Below are 19,985 nucleotides of genomic sequence, written 5' to 3'. Positions count from 1 at the left end.
GAAGCAGATTACCAGGCCTGTCTTCTGGGGTGCATCTGGGTGGGTTCGATCTGCCAAACTTTTAGCTAGTAGTCTAGCACTTAACAATTTGTGCCACAAGATGGCTAGACTGTATCAGCAAACCTTTCTTTTTTTTAAAATATGTGGCAACATATAATACAGAAAATATTTTAGAAGATTTTCTTCCAAAATTGTCATTTTTTTTAAATTTAAAATTAAGAATAAATAAATTAGTACCAGTAAGTTACTACACTTCAACATCAAGAAAACAAAAATCCTCACAACTGGACCAATAAGCAACATCATGATAGAGAAAATACTGAAGTTGTCAAGTTGTCATTTTGGATTCATTCAAGAATCCACAATCAATGCCCATGGAAGCACCAGTCAAGAAATCGAATTACACATTACATTGGGAAAATCTCCTGCAAAAGACCTCTCTAAAGTGTTAAAAAGCAAAGATGTCACTTACAGGACTAACATGAACCTGACTCAAGCCTTCGTGTTTTCAATTACCTCATATGCATCTGAAAGCTAGACCATGAATAAGGAAGACCGAAGAAGAATTGATGCCTTTGAATTATGGTGTTGGCTAAGAATATTGAATATACCATGACTGTCAGAAGAACAAACGAATCTGTCTTGGAAGAAGTACAACCAGAATGCTCCTTAGAATGGAAGATGGTGACAATTTGTCTTGCATACTTAGGACATGTTATCAGGCAAGACTGGTCCCTGGAGAAGGACATCAAGCTTGGTAAAATAGAAGGTCAGCGAAAAAGAGGAAAACCCTCAAGAGGATGGATTGTCACTGGCTACAACAGAGGGCTCAAACATAGCAACCATTGTAAGGACAGTGTATTGTGGTGTACACAGGGTGGCTATGAATTGGAACTGGCTCAATGGCACCTAACAACAAGTTGGAGCAGTTCCTTCATCAGCAATAAATGATACTTTAGGTGTCACTGTACCTTACATGACCCAAAAAAGATTAAAGTAGGTGTGTGTATGTGTGTTTTGGTTTTTTGATTTTGTTGTGATTGTTTTGGCTTGTTGTTTCTATGCATTTTTAAATAAAGACAATAAAAAGAGAAAGGTTACATCTGGCTCCTGACTTTATTTCATCATATCCATAGGGCTTATTAAAATGTATAATTAAAAAAAATAGAATACCTAAAAATTTTAAATGTGATGTTTTAAAAAGCAAAATAGATGAGATTTAACAGTAAAAATATGTATATTTCCATTAAATTGGGACTTTGTTGAGCATGACAAAGCTTTTTGGCAATGCCAATCTACCATTCTTCTTATAATAATAATACCAGGAGGAGATTGGGCCTGGACCTTCCTTTGCTTCATTCCTATTTTGCTCCACTGTGTCTCGAGGGCCCTGTATGGTTCCCTGTGTGTATCTTTCTATGTGCTTCCTGGTGGGCGTCCATGTTTGTTGACTTGTCTATCTGATCCCCCTAAGTGTGTTTCTTTTGTGTCTGTCTCTGCGCCTTGGTCTCTTCTCAGTCTCTTCCCTTTGCTCCTTCATGTTTCTCTTTTTTTCTCCAAATCTTCTATTTATATTTCTCTACTTATACCTTTCCTATCACATTCTCTTCCTCAAATATATTATAAAGTGTAATTTAATTCTGTTCTTCACAATGCCCTGTACGTTTTCATGAGATTTGTTGTTGTTGTTGTTAGGTGCCATCATGGGAACTTACATTCACTCATTTATGTTAAATATAGGCTAAACATTTCTTTGAAACATATTACTCATTTTGGGCAAAAAAGGAGTTTTTTTTTTCCTTTTTCTCATTTGGTTCTGGCTATTAATTTCTATGGTTCATGGTTCCTGATTAATAAAGCAAAATGGCCCACTCATGCCGTAGATGGCCTAAGGATGAAAATCAAAAGTACAATAGATATATAAAATAAGGAGATGTGAAAGGGAGATTAAAATGAAAGATGGAAAATTTATCATTTGAGTATAAGATAAAACATATGTGTGCGCTGCCTACCTCTCATGTAGACACAAAAATTTAAAGCCATTAAATACAAATTAAACCCTTCTTATCTACCTCATATCCTCCATCTCTCTGCAAGAGATTTTTAAAAATATTAATAATAATAACAACTAGATAAAATAAAATGATTAAAGCTACAGAGACTCTCAGATGCCCTCATTTAATCCTGTAGATTTAAACAATATCACAATGTCCCAATAACTCAGAAAAAAAAAATGTTTCCTATAACAATTAATGTGAGGGCCATATTTAGAAAATTGGAAAGCAGAAATAAATTGATTCATCATCTACCACTATTGTCTTATTTTATCTCTTTCCTATTTTCCAACCCACATCAACAATTGTAAACCTACAAGATGTGAAGCTATTATATTAGATGTACCTTTTAAAGATTATTAAAAATAAAGAGTTGAAAGTATATGTTTTATTTGACATAGATTTCTTTAATTAAACCAGGAAGACTATATTTGCTTTGGATCAAATACCAGGGAATTATCAAAATTGACTTTTCTAATAAAGCAAAAGGGGATCAGAGAATAGAGGTACCAGTCTTACTTTTTTCCTGAAATGTAAAAAAAAAAAAAAATACTATATGAGTCTCAAGGGGTCATGAATGTTATACTATTTTATATCGCTTATTTTGCCCCTATGGTATAAGTAGAGTGTCTACAAATGCTATCCGACAAGGATTAAGGGGAGAGTTGTGCCATTAAGTTTACTACAACAATAATTACCAGTTAACCCTCAATTATCAACTATTTTGGATCTACTTTTTGTACTATGCAAACAATTCTGAGAAATTCTGTGATGCTGGGAGCACCTGGTAGTGTGTTTCTATTTTCCTCTAGAGTTAAAACTAGGTAGTATTAGATTATTCATTTGCACTAGCTGCATTTTTCCTCTCTTCTATTTGTATTTGCATTTAGGCAAAGTAAAATATCAAGGTTAGTGTAACTCAGGGCCATGTCATTTCTCTGAATTAGAGTTGATATATGGTTAATACCACATGGGCAGGAATTCAATCCTGCCTAAAAGCTATAAACAGCCAGGATGACTTTTCTACATTCAAGCTTTGTTTTAGAAGTGCACAAAGCTCATTTTGGCGTAGGATGGGGAAGTCTGTGACATATAGCACACAGACTGATTCTAACAGATGGGTTTTTCTTGAAATAACTTCATTAGTTAATCATTTATTTTACATATACTTTTTTCTAGCTAAATTGGCATAACTGCCAGCTGCAGCTGCTAAGGATTTTCCAAAGATGCTGGTAGGAAGAGGGGGAAATCCTATAATTTCACTAACTCTAGCATGAAACCTCTATTAGTTTCCCACAAATAATTACGTATTTTAAAACTCAAATACTTTTTCTTGGGGAAAAAAAAAGAAAAACAACTTTCTCCAACTTACTCCAAAAACCTTACTTGGACTATGTTTAAACCATATTAAACGTCCTGAAGAAACTTTAAAATTTCAATAAATTATCTAAATCAGGCTTTCTCAACCTTGGCACTACTGAGATTTGGGGCCAGATAGTCCTTTGTTTGGGGGTGGAGAGGCTGTCCTGTGTATTGTAGGATGTTTAACAGAATTCCTGGTTTCTACTTTTTTTTTTTTACCCAACAGATGCCAGTAGAACCCCCCCAGTTGCGACAACCAAAAGTATTTCCAGATACTGCCAATGTTCCTGGGAGAAAAATCATTCCAGTTGAGAACTATTACTCTAGAAATAAGTTGTTCTTAATTTTTAAAACAATTTGAAAAATAATTGTACATATGTAGGTAGGTATTTAACTCCAGGCAAGTCTAATATATTAGAAACGGCTGTCTTTCAGTCAGGTGAATGAAATGTTTTGGGAGAGATTATTTAAGTGAACTAATGCTTCCTAAACCCCTCTAGTTAGAAAAGAGAAAAAGACAAGGTGAGTGGCTTATAACTACACCATCATCATCTTTATCATCAAAAATATTGAGAATTTCTTTTCCTTTAAGAGATGTCATCATGTGGATGTATGAAAAGATAAAAACAAAACCATGTGGTGAAATTGTTGGAGATGTAAGTAATTATCAACTTGGGTACCTGAAGCATGTTTAAATAAGAGAAAGCAGTGTAATTTAATGAAATGGACACTATTAGGGATTGAATTGTGACCCCCCAAAACATATATTGAAGTGCTAACCACTGGTACCTATGAATGTGACCTTGGTTGGAAATGGTCATACAGAAGTAGGGTGTATCTTAATCCTATCTGAGCAGCATCCTTATAAAAGAGACACAGACACAGACACACAGGGAAGGCTGTCGGTGACGATGTAGCTACAAGCCAAGGAATGCTAAGATACGCCTGGGCTACAAGAAGCCAAGAGAAGAAATGAGAAACCATCTTCCTCTAAAGCCTTCAGAGGGAACATGATGTTGCTGACACCCTGAATTCAAGCTACTAGTTTCCGGAACTCCGAGACAATAAATTTCTGTTATTTAAAGATACCCACTTCACGGTACTTTGTTCTGTCAGCCCTAGGAAACTAACACAGACATGGAGAAAACTAGGATCTCTATTGACTTTACTATCTACTTCTTCAATGATTTGGGGCTCATGAAATGATTCATCAGTCTAATCCATAAATTTTATGGTCTTCGAAATTCAGTAGTAAAGATAATTGCTATTATCTAGTTATCACTTGGAAACACTGGTGCTGTTGTGGTTAAGTGCTACGACTGCTAACCAAAGGGTCGGCAGTTTGAATCTGTCAGGCGCTCCTTGGAAACTCTGTGGGGCAGTTCTACCCTGTCCTATAGGGTCGCTATGAGTCGGAATTGACTCAACGGCACTGGGTTTGGTTTGGTTTTGGGGTTTAGTTTTCACTTAGTGATTTTTCTGCAATTTATGGGAGGCACATCAGTGTGTGATGCGCTGCTAACTGGACGGTTGGTGGTTCAAACCCACCCAGTGGCTCCACAGAAAAAAAGACCTGGTGATCTGCTTTTATAAAGATTAAGGCCAAGAAAATCCTGTGGAGCAGTTCTACTCCGTAACACATTGGGTCGCTATGAGTCAGAAGCCAACAGGATAGCGGCTAACGACACGAACAGCTCTATAGAAATAAGACATTAATTACCGTGGCTTTTACAAGGGAAACAATAAGCCTATTTTAGTTTAGAGTGAAAGAAAGAATATAACAACATGAAGTATGTATTATTATATACATAAATATTTCTAAATTCCATTCTAATTATTTTCTTTCCAGCAAAGCCTTTCTAATACAGATTTACTCAGTAGCCTTTTAGTACAAGATAAAAATAGGTGTTAATATTTATAAATTCCATATTTGAGCATATATTCCCCGCCACCCCCAATATCAAGGCGGAAACTCTGGTGGCATAGTGTTTAAGAGCTATGGCTGCTAACCAAAAGGTTGGCAGTTGGAATCCACCAGGCATTCCCTGGAAATCATATGTGGCAGTTCTACTGTCCTTTAGGGTTGCTATGAGTCAGAATCGACTCGATGGCAATGGTTTTGACATCAAGGTATTTACCTAAAAATTTCATAGTAGCCTTTATTTTCTCAGTTAGACTTTCCAGAGACACTGTAAGAACTTAGATTTTACACTTCCTTTAAAAAAAAATCACTCTTCCTTTTAATAAGATATGTTATATTGTACAGACTACCTTTTTTAATCTCTTATCAGTTTACACTCCATTTACACTACTTTGTTTAGCATGGCAAAAGTAAAACTGCTCATTTTTGCATTTTGAGATTTTAATTAAAAGGACTGAAAAAATGATGTACTAAGTGCTTTATCTGTACATACTGGACTTAATTTTCTCTTTAAGTCATGCACTAAAATGTTTGGCTCCTACTATAGCTTAAACACTTACTCTCCGCGGGCTCTTTAGAACGTCGGCCACTGGAGGACTTCCTCAGCAGGCTACGTCCGGAGGTAAAGAGGCTGGTAAGTTCTTCCAAAGGACTCGTGGGTGTTCTGGACCGGGAGCCGCTCTGAGTCGCCCCGTAGGTGTTCACTGAAGCGTTGACCATCTTGGCCCCATCTTGCGACACTGGTCTGGGGGTCGAATGAGGCACTGATGAAGAGCTCCTTGAAAGGCTGCCGGAATGCACAGCGTCGTAAGGGGGAGGCCTTTTGAGGCTTAAGGGAGTAAGGGACCTCCCCATGCTAACAGGTGAAGGAGAAGCAGAATGACTTTTAGGATAGCCGTGTGGAGACTGCGTTCGGTACAAAGTGGAAGGATGAGGAGGGGAGGAGGAGAGTACAGAAGCAGCAGAAGCAGGTCCTAGGACGCCCGCCTGGTCTTTCTCCAGCTTGGAATGGCCAGAAGTATGAGATGGCAGTGAGGATGGAGACGCTCCAGCCTGCTGTTTCATATAAGACACATTTTCCAACACAGGAAGCTTTGTGACCTCGAGTGGAGTCAGCGGAGACTCGTCAGAATTGGGGGAACACTGCACGGGAGCTGGTGGAAACACCAGGAGTGGAGGTCGGTGGGAAAGCAGGTTGGGGAAAGGTGGGGGGATGTCACAAAGCAAACCCTTTGGAGTACATGGCACTGAGGACTTGGCGAAGTCCAAGTCAGGCACTGTGGGGGTAGCACACTGCGAAGAACAACTGTGATGGTCAAAGTCACATTTGGAGTCTTGGCCTAAGTCATCGAAGATGGGGTATTTCATTTCCTCATAGACTGCCTCACTCTGGTCGTCCTCCTCTTTCCGGAAGTCTCTGAGAATGTTGCCCACCATCTCGATGTACACAGGCTCCTCTTCCTCAGTGTCTCCCGCGGGGCTGCTCATCTGGGAAAGGGAGGAGTCCCGCGTGAGCGACGTCCTCCTAGGCCCATGCTTTTTGACATAGGTTTCATCGAAAGACGTGCTAAGCTGAGTGTTGGGATTTCGTTTGGGTTTCGGAGGAGGAATCTTCTTTGAATATTCATCACTGTGGGGTCTGGGTTTGGCCGGGGCTAAAAGAAGAAGAAAAACAATTTAAATAGACGAGTACAGTAGGAAGGCACTGAACAAATGATTTACGCTTGGATGCACTACTCTAAACTTTTCATTTCTGGCTTGGGTTTAGCCTAAAAACCAAAGAAAAATGTCTAACATCTCCCATACTTTGAAACACCTTATAACAGAGCAACAGTAATACTCATCTTCAAACTAATATCAATAAGTCAAAACTTAAAAATGCAATGAGACCAGGATTATTTGCCCCTCTGCCTTAGACTTTCCAAATAGAAACATTCAGAAGAAACCTGCTGGATAAAAGCAATCACAAATTTCATAAAAGTGAACCTCCAAAAATTAAGCAAGAAAGAAACTTGAGAAAGAAATCTAGAGTTTTGGTTCACCCAAAGGGGCACAAAAATGACATTAACCATTGAGATTGGGCCTTTTAATGACATGGCTATTACAAATGATCACCTCTTGCTCGCATTTACAATAAAAAATTTCCCAGTCTGCTAAACTTAATTTCTGTTTTGGTTCAGATAAATAGCTTGTATACAGATGGGTCTGATGCTTCACGGGAAATCGATGTGAAAATCTTATGAGGCTAGACAAGTTAATCTCCAAATCTCCAGGTACTGTCGATTATGGCGTATTTGTCTGTTTTTGTTCATAAGATTTCATGATATCCCAAATGCTTTCTTGGAATGAATTTATTAGATATATTAGATATACTCTACTGACACATCAGAACCCCCTCAAGAGCTTTACAAGATAATAATCCATGGAATGATGTGAAAGCTTCAAGAATAACTTCTGGAAACTCACCACAAAAATGTATATCAGAGCATTCCACTGCCTGTGGAAGTCCACTTTTGACAGGACTTACATTTCTGACACCATACAGTAGAGTGGGACAGGCTGGTAAAAAGTCCGTGACTGAAATCAATTGTTTAGTATGCACAGGAGTTGCTAGAGTCTTGTTATTATCTCATTATCTCATTGTGCTGATATGTGCCTACAATGATTATCATTATTATGCAGTGTAGCAGGATACAGCTGCTTTCTATAGATGGTAGCATACGATGCAAGTTGACAGTATAACTTATAGGTATAAACACATGAGAAAATCCTGGCCTTCTCTGTAATTTTGCAGTGCAAAGACACAAGTCAGGAAATACCTGAATTCCCCTTTGTTTTTTGTTTTCTCAGCTAGCATAATTTATGATGCAGGAGTTTAAAAATTATTAAAGAAGAGGAAAATACTTAAAGATGAGTTTGGTGGCTGCTGTAACCATCCATCATGACTTCAGAGAGAGGGAACCAATGAAATATTCCATAGCGACCATGTGTCTCAACATTTCTAAGTGATTCCATGTTTGAAATATTCTGCCACATTGTGCCCATAATAGTGATTTTTCTCACTACAATCAATTTTTTTAAGGCAAGATTCATAGTCTATCTAGACTTTTCTTTTTGCCCACACTGGGGAAAACTAGATGTCATTTTCCAGGGTGCTTTACAGTGGAGTCTTTTGGTGCCCACAGTGAATATCCTAGAAATATATGTGAGGACAACTACACAGAAAATCATTCTGAGGGAAAGGCCCAAAGTAGCCAATGGATCCTCCCTGTACCTCTTAACTTGGCTTCAGTTTTTACTGGTTTTGAAATCTATCCTATATGTTAGCTTTTACATCATTTAAATAAATCATCAGATTACATACAAAAATCTTAGCTTGTATAAAGCAAGGCTATAACTCAATGGATCTTGAAGGGGTCAGGTCTTGGTTCTCTTGATCTGACTCTCCAATCTGTGGTTTGTAGTAAGGTACATGATTCTTGAATCTGGCCCATTCTCTTGGTGGTAGTGGTGGTTTTGATGTGTGTTTTATGGTGGTTGTTATAGTTTTGTTTTTGCATGATGACTTCCTTCTCCACTTCCTTCTGTATGTTCCACTGCTTACCAGCTGAAACAATGCTCATGCCAGCCTTGCCCAGGGAAACCCTTACATCTGGGCGACCTCCTCCCTCTCCCTCTCTCTCCCTTCCTACCTGGTGAAAAGAGCTTAATGCAGGCAGGTTCATATAATTCAGGCAAACTTTTTTCCTTTTTTTTTTCCTGGTCCTATATTGATCCAAGTTAGAAATGTGGGCTTAAAGTTTATCTCAGGACCAAAGTTTTAAGTAAATTACAGATGTCTAAGATGAATAATTTTTTTTTTCTGGGTTAAGATGAATAAATGTATTCATCTCTGTAATATTGGGAAGCATTTTTTTTTTCCAGACAGTATAATATCTGCTTCCCATTCAACACCCCTTTTTCAATCTCATGGTTCTTTCTGCAAAGTCAGATGAGGAAACATTTGCTTTTGAATGAACTGATTTGTCTCACCATTTGCCATGTGTCATCTGGTTTTACCTTAGTCCAAGTACTAAGTAAATAATTCATAAAGCAGTATATAGCAACAGTGGAAATGTATTTCAGCTGATACATATGTATATAGTTTACCTGCATAAGGAAAGGAAGCCCTGATGGCACAGTGGTTAAGGGCTGTGACTGCTAACCAAAAGGTCTGCAGTTTGAATCCACCAGCTGTTCCTTGGAAGCTCTATGGGGGCAGTTCTACTCTGTCCTATAGGGTCGCTATGAGCCAGAGTTGACTTGAGAGCAATGGTTTTTTTTTATTTTGGTATAAGAAAAAGTCTGAAATTTTAAGCAACACTGTCCCATAATTTATTCTAATTTAACCTCACTTGAGCCCTGATGGTGCAGTGGCTAAGAATTTGAAAGCTAATCAAAAGGTCAGTAGTTTGACTCCATTAGCAACTCCTTGGAAACCCTATGGGACAGTTCTACTCTGTCCTATAGGGTTGCTATGAGTTGGAATTGACTCAACTGCAACAAGTTGGTTTGGTGGCTGGGGAGTTATAAAAGTACAGAAAAATTCCTATTTTAAAGTCATTTCTTTATAAAGTACTTGCAAGTGGTCTTTATATATACACATATAGGTGATAAAATATTGCCGATAAAAGACAATAAAAATTCCATTGCAAATTTCATCATTTAAACAAATTCAACCATAATACAAGGATGATTTTTATTGTTCTTGAATGAATTCTAAATTATTTCTAATAAGCCCAAAGACAGAGCCAATAATTCCTGTTCAGCTCCAGAACACAAATTTTAATGCTTAAAATAGCATAATGACAGTTGCAGTGAATAAGCAGAAAGGGACATTTTTGAAATGAGATATCTGAGCACAAAGGTTATGCACGACTTTCAGTCATGCATGGATGATCAGCTTTTACAGTTAATTTTGGAAATTTACCATGTCCTTTGTCAACCTATCCCGAGATATTTTTTCTTATTTAAAAAAAAAAAAAAAAGGTGTAGTGTAATGCCACGCTTTAGTATCTGTGGATGTTCTTCACCCAAGAGGTGAAAAAAAGAGGAGTGCCATAGATCAATATTACCTCTAATACAAGGACTTTTTGGCCACAGAATCTCAGAATTTGAAGAAATTTTTAAAATTATCCAGCCCAAGTTTCATGTATTACAGTTTAAAAAACACGTATTATTTTCAGCTGGTTTTTTTAGACAATCTAATTTCAATTCAATCTTTTATACCTTTTAAAACAAAGGAAAGCATTGGGGGAAAAGAGCTACCTAACTGATTAGCTTTATGTGGCATAAAACACCATTTTCAATGGTTTTCTTAGCCCATGCTACAATGGAGAACCCTAACTTTGTGTATGTCCTTAAAACTCGTTGCTGTCATGTTGATTCCAACTCCTAGCAACCCTGTAGATCAGCGTGGAAACTGACTCCTAGAGTTTCCAAGGCTTTAATCTTTACAGAAGCAGGCTGCCATATCTTTCGCCTGAGAAACGGCCAGTGGGTTTGAACTGCCGACCTTTTGCTTAGCATCTGAGCGCTTTAATCACTGTACCACCAGGGATCCTATAACTCCGTACAGAGAGGTGTATTTTAAATAGGCCCTTGAAACTGGAGAATGAGAGTGCATTGAAGAAATGTAATGTCCACACTGTATGATACTGGATCTGGCTGATTCCAGAAGGTGAGAGACACATTTCCCACCTTCACCAGAATTGTGCTCACAATAATGCCCCTTTCACAACTCACTATTCCAAGGCTTTGAGGTATACTTTTATTTTCACAGTCTCTAGCCCCACAGTACCAACCACAAGATTGTCCTTTATTTATTTATTTATTTTTAGTTGGATTAAGTTGTTTGATAAGGGATGGAGGTTTGCAAAGACCCTTCGTCTGTTTACAGTAGAAATAAGAGAGCATGAAGGATGTACCCAAACAAACAAACAAGCAAAAAGGACTGGATTTGGAGTTGTTTGCAGTTGTTGTTGTTGTATGCCATCCAGTTGATTCTGACTCATTTTGACCCTATAGACGGACAAAGTAGAACTGCCCCATAGGGTTTCCTAAGCTGTAACCTTTATGGGAGCAGATGACCAGGTCTTTTCTTCCACAGAGCAGCTGGTGGGTTCAAACCACCACACCAACCTTTTGGCTAGCAGTCAAGTGCTTAGCCATAGTGCCACCAGGGCTCCTTGTTTTGGAGTTATAGGATTCATATTACATTTCTTAATCTGGTGACGGTGAAAATAGAGAGTGTACCTGAAAATTGGGATGGAACAAAGAAAGTAGAGGCACAGGACTGGTTAAAACATATGGGCCTAAAATTTGAGTGGGACTGAAAAAGCTATATCAGAAACCTGACTACCCTGAGATCAACATGCTGTGAGGGAATTCATGCTATCCAAGGGAGAGAAGAACCAAGAAACCCAGTTGGCAATGAAAATAAAGCACCAACAACATGACCTCGCTAAAGTTGTCCCAGGAAACCGCTGTTTGCTCATTCCAGGTGAGATAGCAGACACTTTGGATCAGTTACCAGCCACTACCACTGTGCCCTGTTGAATTCTTGAACCACAGTACCATGAGAAGATACAGTGATTGTTGTTTTTATGCCTCTAAGTTTTGAGGTAGTTTGTTATGCAGGTATAGCTACCTGAAACTGATACCAGAAGTATGGCACTGTGGTAACACAACTGTAAAACCGTGACATTGGCTTTGGGACCGGATGCTAGCAGAGGCCTGATGAACAGCAAGAAGACTGGAGGGGGAAAAGGTAGAGAAAGGAAGAGTTTTGTTATATTGGTGAAAGATTAGTGAGACTATTGCCCATGATAATGTAGAAGATATAAAATGTTTTTAATGATCTTGTGGACCTGGCTGAGGAGAGTTCCAGAAGAATGTGAAAGTGCCGATTGTCTTCTTTAAGACGTCTATGGTACAGTATTGCAAGAGAGAGAGGGACTAAGAAAGGAACTGTTCAGTTCTCCAGCAGAAATTAAAGAAAATACGCCCCCGCCTCCACCAGCTAGATTTACAATGCAACCTTCTCTAGACAGCCAAAGGTTTTCAAAGTGAAAAAGGGCCCCACAGCAAACATGAAATCCCAGAGTAAAATGTGGCCTCAGAGTAAAAATCTAATTCAGGGTGTGACTGTCGATCTCTATTAAGATTTTTGAAAGATTTAAGTAGTTCCTTTTACGCAATCTCAGTTTAACCCAGGGCATTTAAGAATCTGACAAGATTGTCCCTGACTCATGAACCTAAAAAGAAAGGGACTTGTCTCAAAGCAATTTGTGGATGTGACCTTTGTCTAATGAAGGATGTTATGATTTGATTCATAGGCAACCCACGAAGTTTATAAAGGAACTTTATCAACTTTGATTAAAAAGGATAGAGATAGCTCAAAATTAAAAGCAAATCAAAAAACGTTTTTGACCCCCAAACTTTTAGAGGCTGAAAGTGAACTGAAAAACCTACTCAGCTTCAGACACAGACCATCTCTTATGGAAAAGAAAGGATGAGTTAGAGAGCAGATTCAAGAGCCCAGAGGGCAAAGCCAAGAGCCACAGAGAACAAAAACCAGGGAGTAGAACTGGGCCCTGATCAACAAATATTTTCTGTCCAGGAGTAGGAAGAATTGACCACATGTGCTCAACTGGACTTACGAATTGCTATGGACCAGTGACTTCTATGTGCCTACCACCTTTCCAGACCCTGCTCTTTGAATGGGACTGTACACTGCAGTTTGCCTGTCCCTGAGCCACCAGAGTGTATTATGTTTTTATAGGGAAGATAAATTGAACTTTTAGTTCAAAAGCCCCTGCACATGAAGAATTGCACCCAAGGAGCCTCACTGGACCTAGACATGATTTAGATGATGAGGTTCTGAACTTCAAGCTGATGCTGTAATGGGATGAAACTTTTTGGCAAGAGGGAGAAATATTGTGACCAAAAAAGTAAATTGTGGTAGATAGTCTCCAAAGATGCCCACCCTCAATTCCTTCCCTCCTTGTTTGCTTTCCACCTATCAATAGGTGAAGTCTATTTCCCTGCCTTCAAATCTGGGCTGGGTATGTGACTTGCTTTGATGAATAGAAATATGGTAGAAGTGGTATTCTGAGTCCTGGACCTATGAAGACTTATAGCTTCCCCTTTCTTAATCTTGAAAGTCAGTTGCCATGTGAGGGTTCTTAGACCAACCTAGGCCTGTGGAGAAGCCAGATATGGGAGGTAGAGGCTCTAGGCATGTGAGTGAAGCCTTCTTGGACCTTCCAGCCTAACTTAACTGTCAGATGAATACAGCCAAATGAGTGACTCCAAGTACTGCCATATAAAGTAGAAGAACCACCCATATAAGTCAAGTCAACACACAGAATAATGAGAAATGATGAATTGTCATTGTTTTAAGCCACTGCATTTTGGGGTGGTTTATTACACAGCAATAGATAACTGGAAAAAATCCCAAAATTAATTTCCTGTTTGTATAGATTCTCATAAAAAGCTACTGTTATCTTCATAAAACTAGGGTGCAGTTTGTACCCTGAGGATACAGAAGAGTACTCTTCCAGAATATAAAAAACAAAGAAAGTAAGACGGCCTTCTAGTGTCATAAAATCACCACAGGATGAGATATACAAAGAGAAGATGTAGGTCCTGGTCAGAAAGACTGGACTGAAATCAGAGCGAAGGTATTACATGTTTAAGGAAAAATGGCCAGAATGAAGTTTGACCACCACTGGGGATACAAAACCAGGAGACTCACAGAATAGACCTTGGCAGATCCCCACAAGTAGTGCCTAGGGGATCCTGTTCTCTGTTACGTCCCTTTGTGGAGATAGACCCAGTATGCTGTTAGAGCCTAAAGCCACTGCATTCAAGATTCTTATAAGCCATTCTTTTTCTGACTTCATATTCAATAAGAAATCTTTTCATAACTTTAATTTCTAAATTATTATGGGTATTAGAAATTAGCAAAGTGGAATTCTGGTTTTATGCACACATCTCTCTTGAGCTTGGTTGTTGTGACATCTTGGTTACTTTGGATATCTGATGATATGAAGTTGCTGAACTTAGAGATTAAAGGCTATCCCTTTTTTTTTCTATAGGAGAGAAAATTAAGTGCAGGAACACCATTTTGTAGAAATCCATCCAGTCAGGCTGTATTTCCAAGGATATACAACCCTCCATTCAAAGTGTTTATTACATATTTTCAGTTTAATTACCCCATCCTAAAGCAGTATCTTGTTTCACATCACTCTCTTCTTGCTCTAGCAAAGGGGCACCTTTTAAGCATTTCCCACTTGCAAAGAACAAAGATGGTGGTCGTCAGGGGCGGATTAACCAGTAAGCAAGGTGCACCAGCATACATTAAGCACGGTATGCATGGGTTTACTTGTGTTTATTTACTAATCTGTAGTAAACAATTACACAGGGGTTTCATTGCATCTTTGATGTGATGAAATACATGTGAAATTGTTCACTACGGATTAGTAAATATGCAAAAGTAAACCCGTCCATACCTTTCCTCTTGGGTAATCTGGACCTGGTGGTTGTGCTGTGAACATTTCCTTGGCTATTCTACTGCAGTCTTTTGGATTCCACATGCTATCCCACCTCCTACACAAGTTTAGAAAGAGTAGAGAAAAGAGTTGGAGGCAACGTATCCATCAGGGACAAGATTGTTCTGCAGCAATGATTCTAGTGGGAGGGTGTGTTAAAATATTAGGTTACATAACAAAATGAAACAAAAAAAAGCATAAAACCAGAAATATGGCAAAGTAGAGTGAAAAGAGAGTATGCTTTGCAAACAGACAGATCTGAATCTGAGTTCCACCCTTGATGTGCCATGTACTGAGTGATCTCAAACTATTACATAACCACAACTTCTTGATCTGTAGGAAGGAGATACTTTAGGGCTGATTATGCACATCAAATGAGGTCACGCATACATTCATTTAAAACCTTTAGCATAATGCCCGCCTCTTAGAGGGCCTCAAAATGTTTAAGTTTCTCTAAAATACCAAGTTCATTCTCTCCTCCAGGATTGCTTGTGCCTCTTAGATCTCAGCATAAATGTCACCTCTTCAGAAAAGTCTTCCATGACCACCAAAACAGCACTTATCACTGTTGGAAAGTTTACTTGTTTGTTTCTTGATCAGTTTATACTCATGTGTATGTATTTCCCTCTCCCACACTTCAGTGTAAGCTCCGTGAAAGCAAGGGGTCCCTGTTGGTCTTCTCTTTGCTGAATTGTCTGTGTACAGTGTCTGGGACATCACAATTTTTTTTGGTAAATATTTGTTTAATACTGAGTGAATGGTAGACCTTTAACATTCTCAGACTCAACATTCAAGATTTCAAATATTCTCCAGTGATCCTAAAGATCCATAAAAAACCCTGTAATCTGCCATTTTCTTAGGCTTTGTTTGAATTAACATGCAGGAAGATGATAAGACCAATTGAGGTTACTGAAACCAGTTGCCTCTTTTGAGTTGACACCAGCTCATAGTGACCCCATGTGTCAGAGCAGAGCTGTGCTTTGTAGGGTTTTCAATGGCTGACCTTTCAGAAGTAAATCACGGGGGCTTTCTCCTGAGACACCTCTGGGTGAACACAAATCTCCAAACTTTTGGATTATCAGTTAAGCACTTTAACTGTTTAGAGCACCCAGGGGCTCCTATGAAGTCTAATGACAGTGGCAAAAAACAAAAACAAAAAACCAAAGAAAAAGTAGATAAGAGAAGAATCAATGAAGGAAAAGTCCACATTATCCATGTGGAGAAATTGAGGCATGTTAAATATTTTATCTGCAAAAAATAAAGGCCAGAAAAATAAACTGAGGAATTAAATGCTCCTCTTGCAACTCACTTTTACTGTAAGGAAAGGTCAAAGGGGAACTTGAAGACTTAGAGGGCAGAGAGAATTCACAAGTTAGACCTTAAAATGTATAAAACACTTAAGGCCTAATGATTTTGTAAAAAAAAATTCTTCTAGGCCATGAATTTAAGGTAATGACAAGCATTTCTTGAATAAAACTTCCTTTGTTGATACGAAGCTTAATATAGCAAGGCCATTTGAAGCAATGTCACAAAATAACCTAAAGCAAAAATACCCTAAAACTCATTTACGACTCTCATCCTTCCTGCTTATGAAAGTGATGCTATACAAGGATCTCTGGGAAGTAATAAAGAACTACTACTACTAACGGTGAAGCCCTGGTAGTACAGTGGTTAACAGCTGCAGCTGCTAACCAAAAGGTTGGTAGTTTGAATCTACCATTCACTCCTTGGAAACCCTACGGGACAGTTCTGCTCTGTCCTATAGGATTGCTGAGTCAGAACTGACTCAATGGCAACAGATTTTTTTTTTTTTTTTTACTACTAGTAGCACAATCAGTACAATTTGTACTTCTGTATGCCAGGCCTTCCATCATAACCAAAATTTACTTCCATACTTTGTCTCTCTAAATTCTTCATATACCATTCTTCTGGCCAAACCAAACTACCCCTGTTTCCCATCCTACTCAGACATGTATTTTTTTCAGACTTTGCTCAGATGCTTTCCTCTGGTCTTCTAACATCTTAACCTAAACAAGATTCTGTCCATCCCTCGAGACCCAACTCAAATGTTACAACCTCCTCCCTTGCCTATTAGCTTTCTAATTTGGGCTCCGCCTGCTTTTTTCTTGAGGCCTTCCTCATTTCCTACCTTGTACTTAGTTATCAGCTTCCCTTTCCTAAAGACTATGAATTTTTGGAAGACAGAACCAACTCATCTTTTTAAAAGTCCCCAGCAAACATAACACAGGGACTCCTTCCCATTATGCATTTGACCAATAATTACTATAAAGCGTTTGTCAGACAATAAACTACCAATATATAATGATTTAAAGTTTTTAAGTCCCTTTCTCATGCATACCTTCAGGTTTTCTTCCTTTCTCCCTCCATTTTCAATTTTTTAAAAGAAAGTTGAGGAATGTGTAGTGTTTAGTGGAAAAGAACCCAGGTATAGCTACATATCTACATTACTACAGGTTTTCTGAACCAAGAATTTTCTGGATGGTTTTATCTATGCATATTAATTACCTCTACCCACTGGTCAATCAAATAATATTTAAGAAGTCCAAGCCAGGGCAAAAAACATACATGTTTAAATCTTAGGGGTAGCTGAGTTTTTAAATCTTTGGGTATAACTTTTTCTTCCTTTGCCCAAATAGTTTGAAGCCATCAGCTAGTTATCTTTACAAGTTCACGGTAGCTATCACTTGCAGCATCTCTACTTGTAGTAAAAGGAAGTTATCAACTAAGTTGATTTCCTGACTCTTAAGGGGGGAAAATGTGACAACATAAAAGTGGCCTTGGAAAATGTATGATGCTGAGCACCCTATGGAAGCTCAGTTAATTTAGATTCAATGCAGGAGGATATTATGTTGAGGAAAAGTACATTGGTAGAAAAATCCGATTAACGATGGGAACATTTCCTCTGTTCCCCGGGGGATCAACTCTGTAGCAGCTGAATCCCTGCAGTTGCACAGATACAGTCTACTGGGGATTATCCATTGTAAATCTGTCCTGGTTGGAATACAGAGATAGAAATGTTTGTAATCTTTTTTGAATATCTGAGACCGCAGAGGAAGCAGCATGAAATTACAGATCCATAAAACATTTCATACAACCTCATTGGAGTTGTATTGATATATGGCAACATCTCCTCTAATGGAAATATAACTTCAATAATAATAATAAAGGGTGTAATAATAAAAGCTACTATTTATCAAATGCTTTATTTATATCAGGCATGTGCTTTTTGGGAATTATTCCATTTAATACTCACAACATCCCCATGAGGAAGATACTATTATAAACACCATTTTACAGACATTGAACTTTATAGAGAAATTTAATTTCTTGCTCAAGTGGCAAAACCTGGCTTTGAACCCAGGCTATCTGAATCTAATTACCCTACTGTCAAAGAATAATTTACCTTTATAGATGATGGCATACATTTCTTTTACAAATGTGTAGTTCAGGAATGTTTTAATCCCTGAATTCCAATCCCTATTTAGTAAGGTGTAACCTTGGGAAAATCAACTCTTTAAGCCTCATTGAATCCAACTGTTAAATGGATATAATACTTATGCACAGGAGGTTATGAGGATTTAAAAAGATGCCATATTGGAATAATTTACCACACTGCCTAGGACATAGGAATGGCTTTAAAAGTGGAATCAACATTTTTATCAATTACTATTGGTATAAATATAAAAATCTCTCTGACTACATTGGAAGATACATGATGAGAAAATACACTTTTACACATACTTCACATTTACTTAGTACAGAGGTATAAAAATTAATGGCGCTGCTACCAAAGAATCTAACAGCTCTGGGAAATTGTAAAATGAGTGATTACCCAAATAAATATAGATATCATGTTTATTGAGCTATGAGATCTATATTTCAGTTTCTTTCTATATTAGCATTATATCTCAAGTATGCCCATATAAATGAATTTACTAGGAATCTTTCCCTTAAAAATATATCAGCATTGGAATTTTCTGGACTTCATCATTTCAGTGTTGGCATTCTTAGTTTTTTATCCACTTAAGCTGAAAAAAAAAAAAAAAAGAGGTGATTTTCCTTGGTGAGTTTTAATTGACAAATTCAATTAAAATAAAAATAAAAGAGGAGGAGGTGGGGCCAAGATGGCAACGTAGTCAGATGCTTCCTGTGGCCCCTCTTACAACAAAGACCCAAAAGAACAAGTGAATTGATTATATATAACAATCTAGGAGGCCTGAACATCAAAGGCAAAGTTGAGGAATTGGGCTGAGCAGCAGGGGTAGGGAAAGACAGTTCAGAAACAGTGAGGAGTTGCCAGACCTGACCCAGCAGGAACCAGCACCCTGCAGGCTGAAATCCACTGGCACGAGCACAGTGAGGCAAGCAGTGACGTTCGGGACGTGTTTTCCACATCAGCAGAGCCGGAACAGCAGAGAGTCCACTCACGTCTTCAGAACCAGTGAAAAGCGGCGCTCAATCAGCAAAAGAAAAGTACAAACATCTAACATGTGGTGCAGATCAAAAATAACCCTTTGAGAAAAACCCGTCTCCCATTTACCTGCCCCCTTTCCACTCTGCACTGGAGGCTGGAAGTAGGATCTGCCACATTATCTCAGCCATTCTTCCAGCCTTGGAGAGGGAACAAATTAACAAACAGGGAAGAATAACCTGCTGGCTCCCCTAAACTGGGAACTCTGGGCAGGCACAGCTCCTTTGCTTAGGCACAGCCATAAGGGGCCCATGGACTTCGAATGCCTTTCACCCCTGCAGAGACCTGTGTGGACCCATTTCAACAGTTATGGCAAGTTCATGACATTTGACACCACCCTACCTATTAAGCAGGTCCTCACCTAGCCACCTATGACAGAGGTCCAAGAATAAGTGGTGCCTCCCAGTCTTTACAGCCAACAGCATTGGGTGCCCATACTCCAGCTTCAAAATCCACCCACCTATGTGCTCTTGGGTACAGGGACACACTTTCCTCCCAGACACTCAGGGGCAGATGTCAGCTCCCTCCCTTGCTCAGTGAGCGACTCCTTACTGCAGCCAGAC

The 19,985-nt window shown here is 38.6% G+C and overlaps 1 protein-coding gene across 1 annotated transcript in view; it reads right to left on the bottom strand.

Annotated features, from left to right (window-relative positions):
• NYAP2 (neuronal tyrosine-phosphorylated phosphoinositide-3-kinase adaptor 2) overlaps positions 1-19,985 on the bottom strand; it is a 311,110-nt gene that overhangs the window by 116,335 nt on the left and 174,790 nt on the right. The window contains exon 4 of the mRNA XM_049888849.1: positions 5,898-6,992. Within this exon, the coding sequence (XP_049744806.1) occupies positions 5,898-6,992 (1,095 nt within the window). The remainder of the gene's footprint in view (positions 1-5,897; positions 6,993-19,985) is intronic.

The sequence above is a fragment of the Elephas maximus genome, chromosome 6, assembly GCF_024166365.1.
Source record: "Elephas maximus indicus isolate mEleMax1 chromosome 6, mEleMax1 primary haplotype, whole genome shotgun sequence".
NCBI lineage: Eukaryota > Metazoa > Chordata > Mammalia > Proboscidea > Elephantidae > Elephas > Elephas maximus.
Note: the sequence above shows the minus strand (reverse complement) of the source record. Positions and strands in the feature narration are given on the sequence as shown.